At 56.0% G+C, this 12,930-nt stretch overlaps 1 protein-coding gene across 1 annotated transcript; it reads right to left on the minus strand.

Moving 5' to 3' along the window:
- Positions 1-2,098: 2,098 nt before the first annotated feature.
- CRYBB2 (crystallin beta B2) lies at positions 2,099-11,308 on the minus strand. Its single transcript, XM_006938536.3, has 6 exons — positions 11,220-11,308; positions 9,508-9,587; positions 6,529-6,647; positions 5,214-5,346; positions 3,908-4,050; positions 2,099-2,356 (listed from the first exon to the last, which is right to left on the minus strand). The coding sequence occupies exons 2-6, from the start codon at positions 9,559-9,561 to the stop codon at positions 2,188-2,190; spliced, it is 618 nt and encodes a 205-aa protein (XP_006938598.1). The 5' UTR covers positions 9,562-9,587; positions 11,220-11,308; the 3' UTR covers positions 2,099-2,187.
- Between the last annotated feature and the right edge of the window lie 1,622 nt (positions 11,309-12,930).

Here is a 12,930-nt window from a genome sequence, read left to right on the forward strand (position 1 = left end):
AAGAATATCTAAACTATTTCTGAAACAGGCGCTTGGGTGGCTCGGTTGAGCATCCAGCTTCGGGCAGGTCATGATCTCATGGCTCGTGGGTTCGAGCCCCACATCAGGCTCTGTGCTGACGGCTCAGAACCTGCAGCCTGCTTCAGATTCTGTGTCTCCCTGTCTATGCCCCTCCCCTGCTCACATGCGCGCACTCTCTCTCTCTCAAAAATAAATAACATTAAAAAAATTTTTAATATTTCTGAATAAGAAGAATGGTCCAAGATGTATGACTAAAAAGCAGTAGTTACTGACACAATGTGGTCAAGCTACAGGAACATACAAATTGAGTAAAGGAAGAGAAAAGAGACCCCATTGGGGCACTTGAGTGGTTCAGTTGGTTGAGTGTCCAACTCTTGATTTGGGCTCAGGTCATGATCTCATTGATCGTGGGATCAAGCCCTGAGTCAGCACAGAACCTGCTTGAGATTCTCTCTCTCCTCTCTCTCTGTCTGTCTCTCTCCCTCCCTCCCTCCACACCTTCTCCAAGAAAGAAAGAAAGAAAGAAAGAAAGAAAGAAAGAAAGAAAAAACAAGGAAAAGAAAGAAAGAAAAGGAAAAGGAAGGAAGGAAGAAAAAGAAAGAAAGAAAACAAGGAAAATAAAGAAGGAAAGAAAACAAGGGAAAGAAAGAAGGAAAGAAAGAAAGAAAGAAAGAAAGAAAGAAAGAAAGAAAGAAAGAAAGAGGAGATCCCATCAATAGACTCCATACACACATGCCAATCAAATATGTGACAAGGTAGTATTTGCTCCACCGTGGGGGAAATGGACTTCTTAACAAAAATGATTCCAGGACAAAAGGGAGATCCAGAAAGAAATGAGATCCCTACCACACGCCATACACAAAAATCGGCTCCAGAAGGATCGAGAACTTCCATGTGAAAATCACAACTTGAACACTTTTAGGAAAAAAAAAAAAATATCTTGGGAAATATATTTGTGACCTGGGGTGAGAAAGAATTTCTTAAAGAAAATGTAGAATGTACAAACCGTAAAGGAACAGACGAATGTTGTGCTACATCAAAATTTAAAACCACTTACGTCGAAAGAGACCAAATAGGGGCGCCTGGGGCTCAGTCGGTTAAGTTTCCGACGTCGGCTCAGGTCATGATCTCGCGGTCTGTGAGTTCGAGCCCCGTGTCGGGCTCTGTGCTCACAGTCAGAGCTTGGAGCCTGTTTCAGATTCTGTGTCTCCCTCTCTCTGCCCCTCCCCTGCTTGTGCTCTGTCTCTCTCTCTCTCTCTCTCTCTCAAAAATATAAACACTAAAACAAAAGAGACCAAATACAAAGTGAAGAGAATCTGTGCCCTGGGAACAGACATTTGCACTGCAGGCAGCCAGCAAATGATCCCCGTTTATACAGAGAGGGCCTGGGTTAGCTCATTTCATCCTCACTGGACCCAGTGAGAGAGGCACTGTTTCTTCCCCCATTCTTTCCAGGTAGACCCATGGAGGGGCTGAGAGGTAGAATGATGTGTCTGAGCCCCCGTCACTGGCCGGGGCTCCAGAACAGCCGTTAGAATCCAGACCGAACCATCCAAATAGCAAACAGAGGGACAAATGAGCACACAAACGCACAAACAGGTGATTACGACCTCTCTCCGGGACCAGGAGGGATTGCTGGGTTGTGGGTCCCTCTGGTGGATGGAAGAAAAGGGCCAGGCTCAAGGGGGATAACATGCTAATGGGGGGATGGCCGGCAGTGGATGCACCTTTAAGGCCTGGAGCCACCTTCACCTGCACCCCGACCTTGAGGGAACTCAGCAGCCACGTGGGAGGGAGCCAGGAGGTCAGCCGAGCCAGCCGCTCACGCGGCAAAGGTGGTGGCAAACCAGGCGAAGAAGCAGAGGTTCAGAGGGTTTGGACAACAGGCCCAAGACCACACAGCGAAGTAGCAGAGTTGTGAGTCTTGGCGAAGGCTCTGCTGTCGTGCCCCAGCCCAGACATTTTCTGGTTCTCTCAGTTTCGGGGTCTCTCGCTCTCTCTCTCACGCACACAGGCGCGCCCGCCCGCCCGCAGCACCCAGCTCCCGCTGGAGACGAAAGGCAATGCAACGCACAAATTGCAAGTCACACTTTATTCACTCGCCAGGGGGTGCGGGGGGATTCTGGGCAGCAGACCTAGCCCCTGGGAAGGAGGAACAGGGGGGCACTAGTTGGAGGGGTGGAAGGCGCCCCGTTGGTGCCACTGCATGTCGCGGATGCGGCGCACGGACTGCACCTGGGGGTGGGGAGCCCCAAAGTCACCGCTGTCCTTGTAGTCTCCCTTCTCCAGCAGGTACTGCAGCCCGCGGTAGCCGGGGTACTGGTAGCCGACCCACCTGCGGGGCGGAGGGGAAGCAGACGAAGAGAGAGAGAAGGAGAGCAGCCTTAGGCCGTGAGGAAGGGTGGGTTTCCCGTTCACTTCACACTTCCTGATTGTCGAGCAGGAACGCCACCCTCCCGGCCTCCGGCCTCCGGCCTCTGCTTGCTTCCTTCTCTTGGTGGGGAGATCACTATCTCCTAAAGCAACTTTTGGCTGAAGGCCTGCTACTAGGGAAAGGTGACCTCAAGCCCACTTAAGCCTACAAGAACGCAGGTCTCTTAACTGCCTCTGTCCACCCTCATCCCAACCCCATGCCTGGCTGCAAGGCCAAACGAGAGAGGAGGCTAGGTCCCAGGGCCCCTCCATTATCCCTTCATCATTTGAAGTCAGCACCGTTTAGGGGGGATCCTCCACTCTTTTGAGCACCTAATGAAAGTTACAGTTTCTATCCCCCGCCCCCAACACACACAAAATGTCACAAAGCTCTGGCCTACAAGGACCTGCCAGGCCAACCCTTACGTATACCTGCAGTTCTCCCTCGTGGTCTTGTGCACTATATCTCTGCGCACCCATCACTTTAACCTTTGGAGAGTCCCTCCAACTCACCAGGCTCCTCCAACCCCAGGGCCTTTGCACATGCCCTTCTCTATCTGGAATGTCCTTCCTCCCTTCACACTGCACTTCCTACTCTTTCTTGGGATCTGAGCTCAACAGTCCCTTCCTCAAGGAAGGAGCCCAGATCTCTGTGGGTTCTTAAATTATTAACCGTTGACCCCAGCTAGACTGTTAGCTACACAAAGAAAAGTCCAGGTCTCTTGAAGCTGCTCCGACACACAGAGCACTTAATGCGACACCTGGCACGTGGCAGGACTCCAGCACTTGAGTAACGAGTGAACACACAAACGAAAAGGACTATGAACGCAGAGCCATGCACACTATTTTTGGAGGTTGAAGAACCCCAGAAAAGCCAGTCGGTGTTGGGTCAAACCAGCTCTCTTGGGGGGGGTGGGGTAGAAAAAGGTCTTGGCGTGTCTCACTTTCCAATGTCTGTGGTGTCAATACCCCCACCCCGGCTGGTTTCGAGCCACCGATGATTCAGCAACCAGCTCACAGATATTCTGAAACCTTCAGAGTCGGCTCTTGCAAGCTGAAACCAACCACCTGCAGCACCCCAGCGCCTGTAGCCCCTCTGTGAACCCCCAGAGGGTTTAACTTTGCCGGCACGGGCTGGGCTTTCTCCCCCCGTAGCCCTGTTAAGACCACGCAACTCATCCCGACCTCTCCTATACCCCCACCACCATTTACGGTCCCATTCTTGGGGACTGAGGTTAAGGCCAAGCTTTCTCTCCCCCCCCCCCCCCAGGTAGGGTATTGCCCAAGAGGCAGATCTAGAGGGGACGGCAAGGGCTGAAAGCCACACGCAAGCTCGCGATCTCCACGCCCATTTTCCAGCGGGAAGACTGAGGTCGCGAGTGTGCAAGATCAGCAGGGTTCGGGGCAGAGTGGGACTCAGGATCCCGGGGTCTGGGCTCCCGGGCGGGGTGAGCAGGGCTGGGTCTGCACTCACGTGCCACTCTGCACGCGCACCGACGACACCTTCTCCTGGTAGCCGTGGGCGTGGAAGCTGGGCACATCATCGTCTATGATTTCCATCTTCTTCCCCGTGAAGTTGGGGTTTTCATAGAGGATGATCTTGTGCTCTTGGCTGTCCTGTTGACAGGGAGTAGGGAGAGTGAGCGTGGGAGGGGGAGCGAGGGAGAGCCTTCCGGCCCCATCCGCATGCTGCGGTGTTGGGATTAGCACACTCCATCTGCAGCCCTCTGCCCAGTACCCCTGCCACCCGAGTGCAATTGTAACTGCAGGTAAACAGCGGCCGTTTGTTGAGGTCCCACAGGCTATCTGCACGCGACACTCTGGAATCGACACTTTAAGGCACATTCAGTTCTGATAGGTCATGTTCCCCCCCATAGCCTCAGCCTGCTTAAAAAAAAAAAAAAGGCAGCCACAGTCGACACATACAGGGACACAGGCTGGCGGTGCCCCGAAAAGGCACTTGAGATGTTTTGGCTTTCCTTCGTTGGCACATCTCTTCCCATCTTCCTGTTCCTGTGACATTTTCCTTAGTCATCCCCTTTAATCCTTTAAATACTCTTATGCTCTCTGGCAGATGAGAAAACCCCGGGCTCAGAGAGGTGAAGCAGCTTGGCCAAGGTCACACAGCTGGGAGCACCAGAGCCAAGGTAGGAACCCGGGTCCACGGGATGCAATGTTCTCCTACCTTCCATCAAGCTCTGGGGGGAACTAGACTGTGCTGGGGAGGCTTGGGAGTGTAACTGAGCATTGCTGGGCCCGGTGTCCTCCCTAAGAGCTCACATTCTCGTAAAGAATCAGGTTCAGAAATGCACCAGAACGCCCCACCGGCACGAGTTACAAACAGGAGCTCAACTACCTTTTCCTCCACACCAATCCCAGGATTTCTTTTCATGTTTACGATGGCTACTGTTTATTGCGCAATTGCTCTGTGATGCGTTCCCAACCCCGGAAAGCACCGTCTGTACAGAATAGAATGTGAGCGGCACCCCCGCCAGAGCATTTTGAGGTCTTGTGAACGGAGCCCCCTGGGGTTGTGCAATGTGGCAACTCTCAGGCTGGGCATGTGGGAATCTCAGGGCCGCAGAGCCAAATATCCCCATTTTACAGATGGGAAAACTGAGGCCCAGGGAGGCGAACGGCTTCTAGCAGGTCGCACAGCCAGGAAGCGCACCCTGCTCATTAGAAGGGTCACGATGCTGGAGGTGAAGGCTCCCTCCTGGTCCCTAAAGCCCTGGCCACAAGCAGCAGAGAGAAGAAGCAGGAAGTGACGGGAGGCTCACCACTTTGATGGGCCTCAGGGAGCTGAGGGAGTCCGTCCTCCGACTGCTGGTCCATGAGTCCCAGCGGGGGTACTCGCCCTTCTCGAACACAAACTGCTCACCCTTGCAGTTGGCTTGTTCGTAGCCCACCCAGCTGCAGTGGAGACAGAGAGAGGGGAGGTCGAGCCACCCCAGGCTTCCTCTGGTAGGACCCTGGCTTAGTCTCTCGAGCCCCCTGGGTGGGGGGGGGGGTGGCTCACAGTTGCTCAGCTCACCCATCAAAATCCAGACACCGCCAGTCCAAGAGCAGAATCACCTCAGCGATCCAGGACTTAATTTTGAACGGTAAACGGTCATTAATAAAAATACCAAAAGTTAGATTTTGAAAAAGACAGCAGGGGAGTGTAAAGTCCATTTGAGAAATTCTTCCATCCAAATGCGAAAAAAAAGGCGGGGGGCAACTGAGAATCAGATGCAGGGCTTCAATGGTCAAAACCTCCCTCGTCCAGGAAGACGCGCTCCTGGGGCGCACAGACGCCCGGAGCGTGTTGGACGAGGGCGACCAGGCAGGGCCTTTCTTCTGGCAGAACTCTGCAGAATCCCCTGAGAACCCTGAGTTGGGGTGTGGGTCACGGAGGACCCCCAGCCCCTCCAGAATCACTGACCTCTTGGGTCACCAGTGGCCACCCCCGATTCCTGAGGCTCTTGCAGAGAAGGAGTGGTCAAGGACCTGCGGAGAGAGTCCCCTGCAGGCTGTGTTTAGCTCTGTGACCTGAGCAGGGCAGAATCAGATCCTACCAGCCCTCCTCTCCGGGGTCAGGGACCCAAGGCTGCCGGCCCCCAAGTGTGCCGGTGAATCTGCTGACATCCAGCGTGGCCAGAATCTGGGAAGGGCACGGTGAAAGCAGAGCTGGGACGTGTAGCTTTAAACCGCCCAGGAGAGTGCAGATACTCCGGGAGCCACAGACGGGCAGCTGTGCCCATGAGAGAGGCTGTGTTTATCTCCCCACCTCGAGGAGGTGCCTGGCCTCCGTGTCAGGATTTGCCTATGAGTTCTTTTCCTTCCCCCTCAGCGTGGTTCCTCTTATCCTGAGGAGGAAGCCAAGCCTCAGAGAGGGAAGTTCTTGGTCCAAGGTCACACAGCCTGAAAGTGATCGAGCTGGGATTTGAATCCAGTTCTCTGTGACCCCAAAGCACAAACTCTCTCCATAGGCTGCCCCAAATTTCAGGGTCTAAGAGCACAGTGGGGGAGGGCAGGTCCCCCCAGCTCCATATGCCTCACCCTGGCAGCTCCCACCGGGCGAGCCCCCCTCCCGCACCCCACCCAGGTACGTACGGTCCAGCCTGCACCAGGACGGAGCCTGCCTTCTCCACGCCGGTCTCCTTTAGGTTGGGGCAGGGCCCGCTGAGCTCGTGCGAGTGGCCCTGGAAGTTCTCTTGCTCAAAGATGATGATCTGTGACAGGAGGAGAGGGTGGGACCCGTCACGATGCGGAGGACCGAAGCAGGGCATTGGGGGCGGGGAGGGGGCTCAGGGAGCCTCGAGGGATCCTGACGGGCTCCACTTTCGGGAGTCACAGACCCAACGCGAAAGCCAGACAGTCCTGCACCTGCCAGCTGTGAGACCTTCCTGAGCCCCTATTTCACCTCGCTGAGCCTCGGCTGCCCCATCTGTAAAATGGGAAGTGACAGCGCCTACCTCACGGGGTTGCTGGAAGGGCTCAGAGAAGCACAACGGTGAGCTCGCAGTATCTGCTCTGTGGGGGGGGGGGGGGGAGGCAGAACCCTGAAAACGAAGGGACAACCTGCGGATCCCAGGCAGGCAAGTGGCGGAGTGGAAACTGGAGTCCAAGTTTGTCTGGTGCCGTTTCCGTTAAGGGCAGCGCTTTGCGAGCCGACGTGCACACAAGGCACCTGGGACCTTGACAAAATGCGGTTTCCGGGGCAGCACGTCTTGGGGGTGAGGCCCCAGATTCTGCATCCCTAACGAGCTCCCAGGATAGGTAGGGCTGTCTCCTGCTCCTGCTAGAGCCGGGCCGGCACCACCAACACACCTGACCCTGTTTGGCCCCTAAGACCCTGCATACCTGTGCCTTTTCTTTAAGCCCCCACAGGCTCTGCAGGTCTCCTCCCCCGGGACACTTCTTAGGGGGCCTTCCCTCCTTAAGGGGGCTCTCATCAGCCCGGGGAAGGGGGCCAGCAGGCTCCCCATGAGGGAGGCACAATCTCTGCAAGATGAAGGCGCCCCCCCCACCCCCCCACGGCCTCGCAGCTGCCACCTTGCACGATTCCGGAGCGCGTTTGCAGCCACACGTCCCCAGGGAGCGGCCCCCAGGCGGGCTCAGGGCAGCGGGCTCCTGGGAAGGGCAGCTGCACAATCTACATGGTCAGCACTGGCTGTGTAAACACGTCCCTCTCTCCCAGGCCGGGGATTAGCTAGATAAAGGCAGGGCAGGGAGGCCCGGCGGGGCTCAGAGACAAATTCCATGGGCTCAGTTCGGCCTTTATGGTCACTGACTCGACCACGGAAGGGTCAGGAGACACAGGCTCTGATGTCACCCCTGTTGCGTATCCAGCTGGGCAACCCCAGCAAGCAATGGGGTTGCTTCGCACCTCAGCTGGCCCGTCTGTAAAATGGGAGAGGCTGAGCACTCTGCAGGGTTAGCGAGAAGAAGCAGGAGCAGGGACATTAGGAGCCAATGTATCATCACCCTGGCCTGGGAGACAAGGAGGAGGACCAGGGAGGTCAGCCTCTCCGTGTATTCGAACGGCCCAGACGGCCCGGAAGCTCAGTATTGTCACCGTGACCATTCTTGCTATGTATCCACACACGGATGCTGACATTTTACGCGATACCTAATCCTTTAAATGCGCGCTGTCCGGGGGCGCTGGGGTGGCTCAGTCGGTGAAACGTTCGACTTCGGCTCACGTCATGATCTCGCGGTTCATGAGTTCGAGCCCCGCGTCGGGGATCCTGTCTCTGTCTCTGTCTCTCTCTCTCTGTCTCTCTCTCTTCCTGCCCCTCCCCTGTTCACGCACTCTCTCACTCAAAAATAAGCATTATAAATAAATAAATAAATAAATGTGTGCAGGCCAGTGCTGCAGCCATTCATTGGCCACCTAAGTCTGAGGGACGCACTCAGGCCGTCCCAATGAAGACGCACTGCCACAGAAGGTGACACATCAGATTTTGAAGGTTTAGGATAGTCAAGAAAGAGTGCCAAAGGGCTTTCTCATAATTTTTCTATTGATTATACGTTAGGGCCTATTGCGTTTAATAAAATAGAATATGCAAACTAATTTCCCTGGCTCCTTTGTACCTTCTTACCGTGGCTACGGGAAATGCTAAATGGCATGGGGCTCGATTTCTACATCTGTGGGCCAGTGCAGCTCTAAACAGCTTGCACAGGACTTCGTGCTCCTCCTCAGACTCATGCAGCTTGGTCTCACCTCTGGGCCTTTGCGCTCGCTGTGTCCTCTGCCTGGAATGTTCTCCTTGACCCCCACCCCGACTCACGTGGCCGGTGACCCGGGTCTCCCCTCCCGTATCGCCTCCTCAGACAGGCCTCCCTGACCACCTCAGCTAACACCTCCTTTCCTCATTCATCCCGGGTGGACCCCTTGCCCAGGGTCCCTGAAGCAGGGGACCATGGGAGGGAGCCCGACAGAGGCAGTCAGGGGAATGGTGGCTGGTAGAGGTTTGGGTGCAGACTGGGTATGATGAGTCCCCCCTCACTGGACCCTAGGAGGGCGAGAAGGATGAGGGGGCAAAGCAGGTAGTGATAGCTGGTCTTAGCTGGACACCGCAGGCCAGGCCAAGCTGGTGTCCTTTGCCTCTTCACACCCACCTTGCACCGTGATTCCGATTCTCCCCAATTTACAAAGGTGGGAACTGAGGCTCAGAGAGGTCAAGTGACTGGCCCGAGTCACACAGCAGGTAGGAATCCCACCTCACCTTCGGTTCACAAGCCCCCTCTCGCACGGGACTGTGGGTCCGCCCCAGCTCTGGGGAGCCCCTGTGGGCAATGGGGTACGGGGTATGGGGTGAGGCAGAGAAACGTAAGTCTCCAGAGCTGGAAGCTGGTGTCAGGAATCCTGGCCGGCCGTGGGCTGGTGCAGGGGCCAGGGCGGGGGCGGAGGGGGGCGGAATCACTGCCCCCTTGTGCAAGTGGGGGAGACTGGAGCCCAGAGAGGGGCAGGGGCACAGAGCGGGAGCTTCAGGAAGGCAGACACCCACTTGGACTTTACAGAAGGGAAACTGAGTCTGGAGGAGGAGTTCTGCGTGCCCCTCCCACCCTCCCCCGCATCGTACCCACCTTGGGGTTGAGGGGCTGTGGCTTGCCCGCTTGGGTCTGGTGGTCTGAGGCCATGGTGGGTGGTCCTGTGCAGGAAAGACCTGGAAGATATGTGGGAAGCGGCAGTGAGGACCTCTCTGGGTCCTCTGCTTTCTCCCCTGGGTGCCTCGGGGCCCCTCCACTCCGGCCCTCGAGCCTTCTGGTATCCCTGTCTCAGGATGTCCCAGAGCAGCGGGGTCCACAAGTGGCTGTCTGACTTCCCATCCTTAGCTTCATTTCTTGGTGCCCAGGACTGCTCCGGAGGGGAAATCGAGGTCTGCTAAGAAAGTGGTGATAAACTGGGGCTTCAAGCGGGGCCCCAGGTGGGTCCCAGTCATTCAGCTCCGGACAAAGGGAGCCACGCAGAATGCAGCCCCATCCATATCGTGCAGAAATTTCCCGATCAAAAGCAAAGTGCGGGCCACAAACCCCACTCACAAAGTCTCCTGTAACCCCAGGCCCTCACCCCGACTTCGTCCTCAAGACCCCCTCCCCCCGGGCACCCAGTACCCAGAATGCTCCTCTGCTGCTGACCTTCCCCCACTCCCCATGAGCGCCCATATCTGTGATGGACTCATGCTACGAGAAGGCGAAGAAGTGAGCATAATGGTGGAAACTCAGGCACTGTGATAGGCAGCAGCAGGGAAGATTTCTTCCCTGGTGAGAACGTCAGAAAACGTTTTCCAGAACATCTGGAAAGTTGGCACTCCCTTCCCCTTTCCCGCAGGAGGAGCAGTGAGCAGGAGGAGCAGCCTGCGTGTTTCCAGTGAACAGGAGACACCTCAACTCCTTCTCCAGAGAAGACGCCCAGCTTCCAGAAGCCCCTTCCACACTCGAGCCCAGGCCAGGACATCCCCCACAGAGAAGAACTGCAAATAAGCAGCTTGGGGGCCAAGCCGGCTCTGTTCTCCTAAGTAACCAGCCCTGTGCACCTGTCACACGGCCAGAGGCCCCGCCATGCAGCCTCAGTCGTTGACCGCCTCGCACTAAAGGTTAAGCTCAATCAGGTCAACTCGGGTGCTGCCAATGTGGGCCTCAATTTCCTGTTCTGCAAAGTGGGGACAGTCATGGCGCCCGACGATATCTGTGAACAGGTTGTGACGACTTGACCCCTGGGCAGCGGGTCCGGGATACAGCCGGCGTTCTGTAAATGGCAGCAGCTATGGCATCATGAGGGTCATTTCCACCAAGCTTTAGTGGCTTTGGAATCACCTGTCCCTGGAAGCTCTCAGAGATCCCCAGCTGCTTCCTGGCCACTAAGCGCTCCCCAAGGCTGGACACGTAGCAGGTGCCCGGGAATGTCTGCGGATTTGGGGAGCACTGGCTCACCGCCTTCGAAACGATGCTGGGCCTTCGCTGGTTTGATTCCTTCCACTAACAAACCCTCGGATTCTCCCCCCCAGTCACTAGCGACGCAAGGACGCTGATGGACTGGTTGACATTAATAGAGGAGCCTGTGTGCCAGGCAGCGTGCCGGACCACGCACCTGTGTCACCTCTGACAAAGGAGGTTTGACGACCCCTCTCCCCATTTAACAGAAGAGAAGGCTGAGGCTTACAGCAGTGAAGTCTTTGCCCAAGGTCCCCTTGTCAGAAAGGGGGTGGCACCTGGATTGGAACCCAGGTCTCCCACACTTTCCAACAGGGGATAAGGATGAGAGGAAAAGGCAAGGCAAGCGAGAGAGGCATTCTTACCAGTGACGCCAGCCTCCGAGAGCTCCCGTGAAGCCTAGCCGGCGGGAGGTGGCATTTATACCTTCCCCAGGAGTGCCGGTGCCGAGACGGGTGATCGCTGCGTCCCCACAGAAAGCAGGACGAGAATGCTGGGTTAAGCCCACACCAAAGCCCGGGTCAGCAAATGCCCACAGACATTGTGTCTCTGCACAATAATGTCATTAGCTTTTGGATTCGGCCGCGCCAGGGTGGTCAGGCGGCTGGGCAAGGGGATGTCCACTTTGCATGCATCAGCCGTCCGGCTGCCAGGACCGGGGGCACGCTGGGTTCACCGGTGTGGTCAGTCGAGCCCTGGGGGAAGGCAGACAGAGGCAAATCTCAGTGGCCCTGGGAAGAAAACAAGGGAAAGGGGACGGCGATTTGCCAGGGTCCGGCATCCGTCCGTCCACCCATCCATCCATTCATTCATTCAACAAATTTTATCTGGCACATAGTGCCAAGCTCCGTTTTGGGCGAGGTGAGTAGCGTCAGGGAGGGGACCGACCCCAGTCTGGACCATCCAGGAGAGCTCCCAGGAAGAGACAGAGTCCTCGGGGACGAGGGTAAGTTAGCCTGGGAAACCAGACGGGGAAGGGAGTTCCAAAGAGAAAGGGGTCATGTGCAGGAGCTGGCGTGCCATTAAAAGACTCGGAGGCAGGTTGAGATAGCTCCAGGGGGGCAGGGGGCCTGATCCTGCAGGCCAGGGAGAGTGAACTTCACCCTGAATACCCTGCGCTGTCCCAACACCTGCTGTTCTTCAGCGGGTGCTCTTAGGACCCTAGGCCCCTGAGGTTTGGAGAAACCGCTCAGATCCCTGCTGTGGCCTCCACCGCTGCCCCCGGGCACCTGGCCTTTATTCACGTGCCTCCAGTGTGCATGGCTCCCTTGCAGCCAGCCTGCATCTCGACCGAGTCCCAGATCAGGCAGGAGACCGGGAACAGCACTGGGGCTCGGAAACCAGGCTGGAGCAAGACTTGCCGTCCCCCACCTTCCATGGCCCCAACACACACGTGCACACACACACACTCACACACACACACACACTCACAGTCAGCCATGCTGTTTCTGTCTGTAGCCCTTCTCACCGCCCGACAATTGCGCGACTCGGTTATTTGCCATCTTTCCAATCAGAAGGTAGGCATCATGAGGGCAGAGCCATTGTCTGCGTGGTTCACCGTGGTACCCACCCAGTCCACGGCCTGACACGGGCCCAGGAAGCTTTGCTAAGGCAGCTTAAGACGACAGGAATCTGGGGTGTAGAATAGCGCAGTCTGTATGGAAACGGTATGGTGGGTCCTCAGAAACTTACCAGTAAAGGGGCGCCTGGGTGGCTTGGTCCGTTAAACATCAACTCTTGATTTCGGCTCAGGTCATGATCTCAGGGTCTGAGGGATTGAGCCCCATGTCGGGCTCCATGCTGACAGCTCAGAGCCTGCTTGGGATTCTCTCTCTCCCTCTCTCTGCCCCTCCCCTGCTCTCTCTCTCTCTCTCTCTTATAAATAAATAAAAGCTAAAAAAAATCACCAGTAAAATTTCTACATCACTCAGCAATTCCACTTATGGATACTTAGTCCAAAGGATTGTAAGCAGGGCCTTGAACAGATACTTGCACACCCATGTTTATAGCAGTATTATTCACAGTTGCCCAAAGGGGGAAATAACGCAAATGTTCATTGATCGATGAATAGACAAA

Source organism: Felis catus, chromosome D3 (genome assembly GCF_018350175.1).
Source record: "Felis catus isolate Fca126 chromosome D3, F.catus_Fca126_mat1.0, whole genome shotgun sequence".
Taxonomy (NCBI): domain Eukaryota; kingdom Metazoa; phylum Chordata; class Mammalia; order Carnivora; family Felidae; genus Felis; species Felis catus.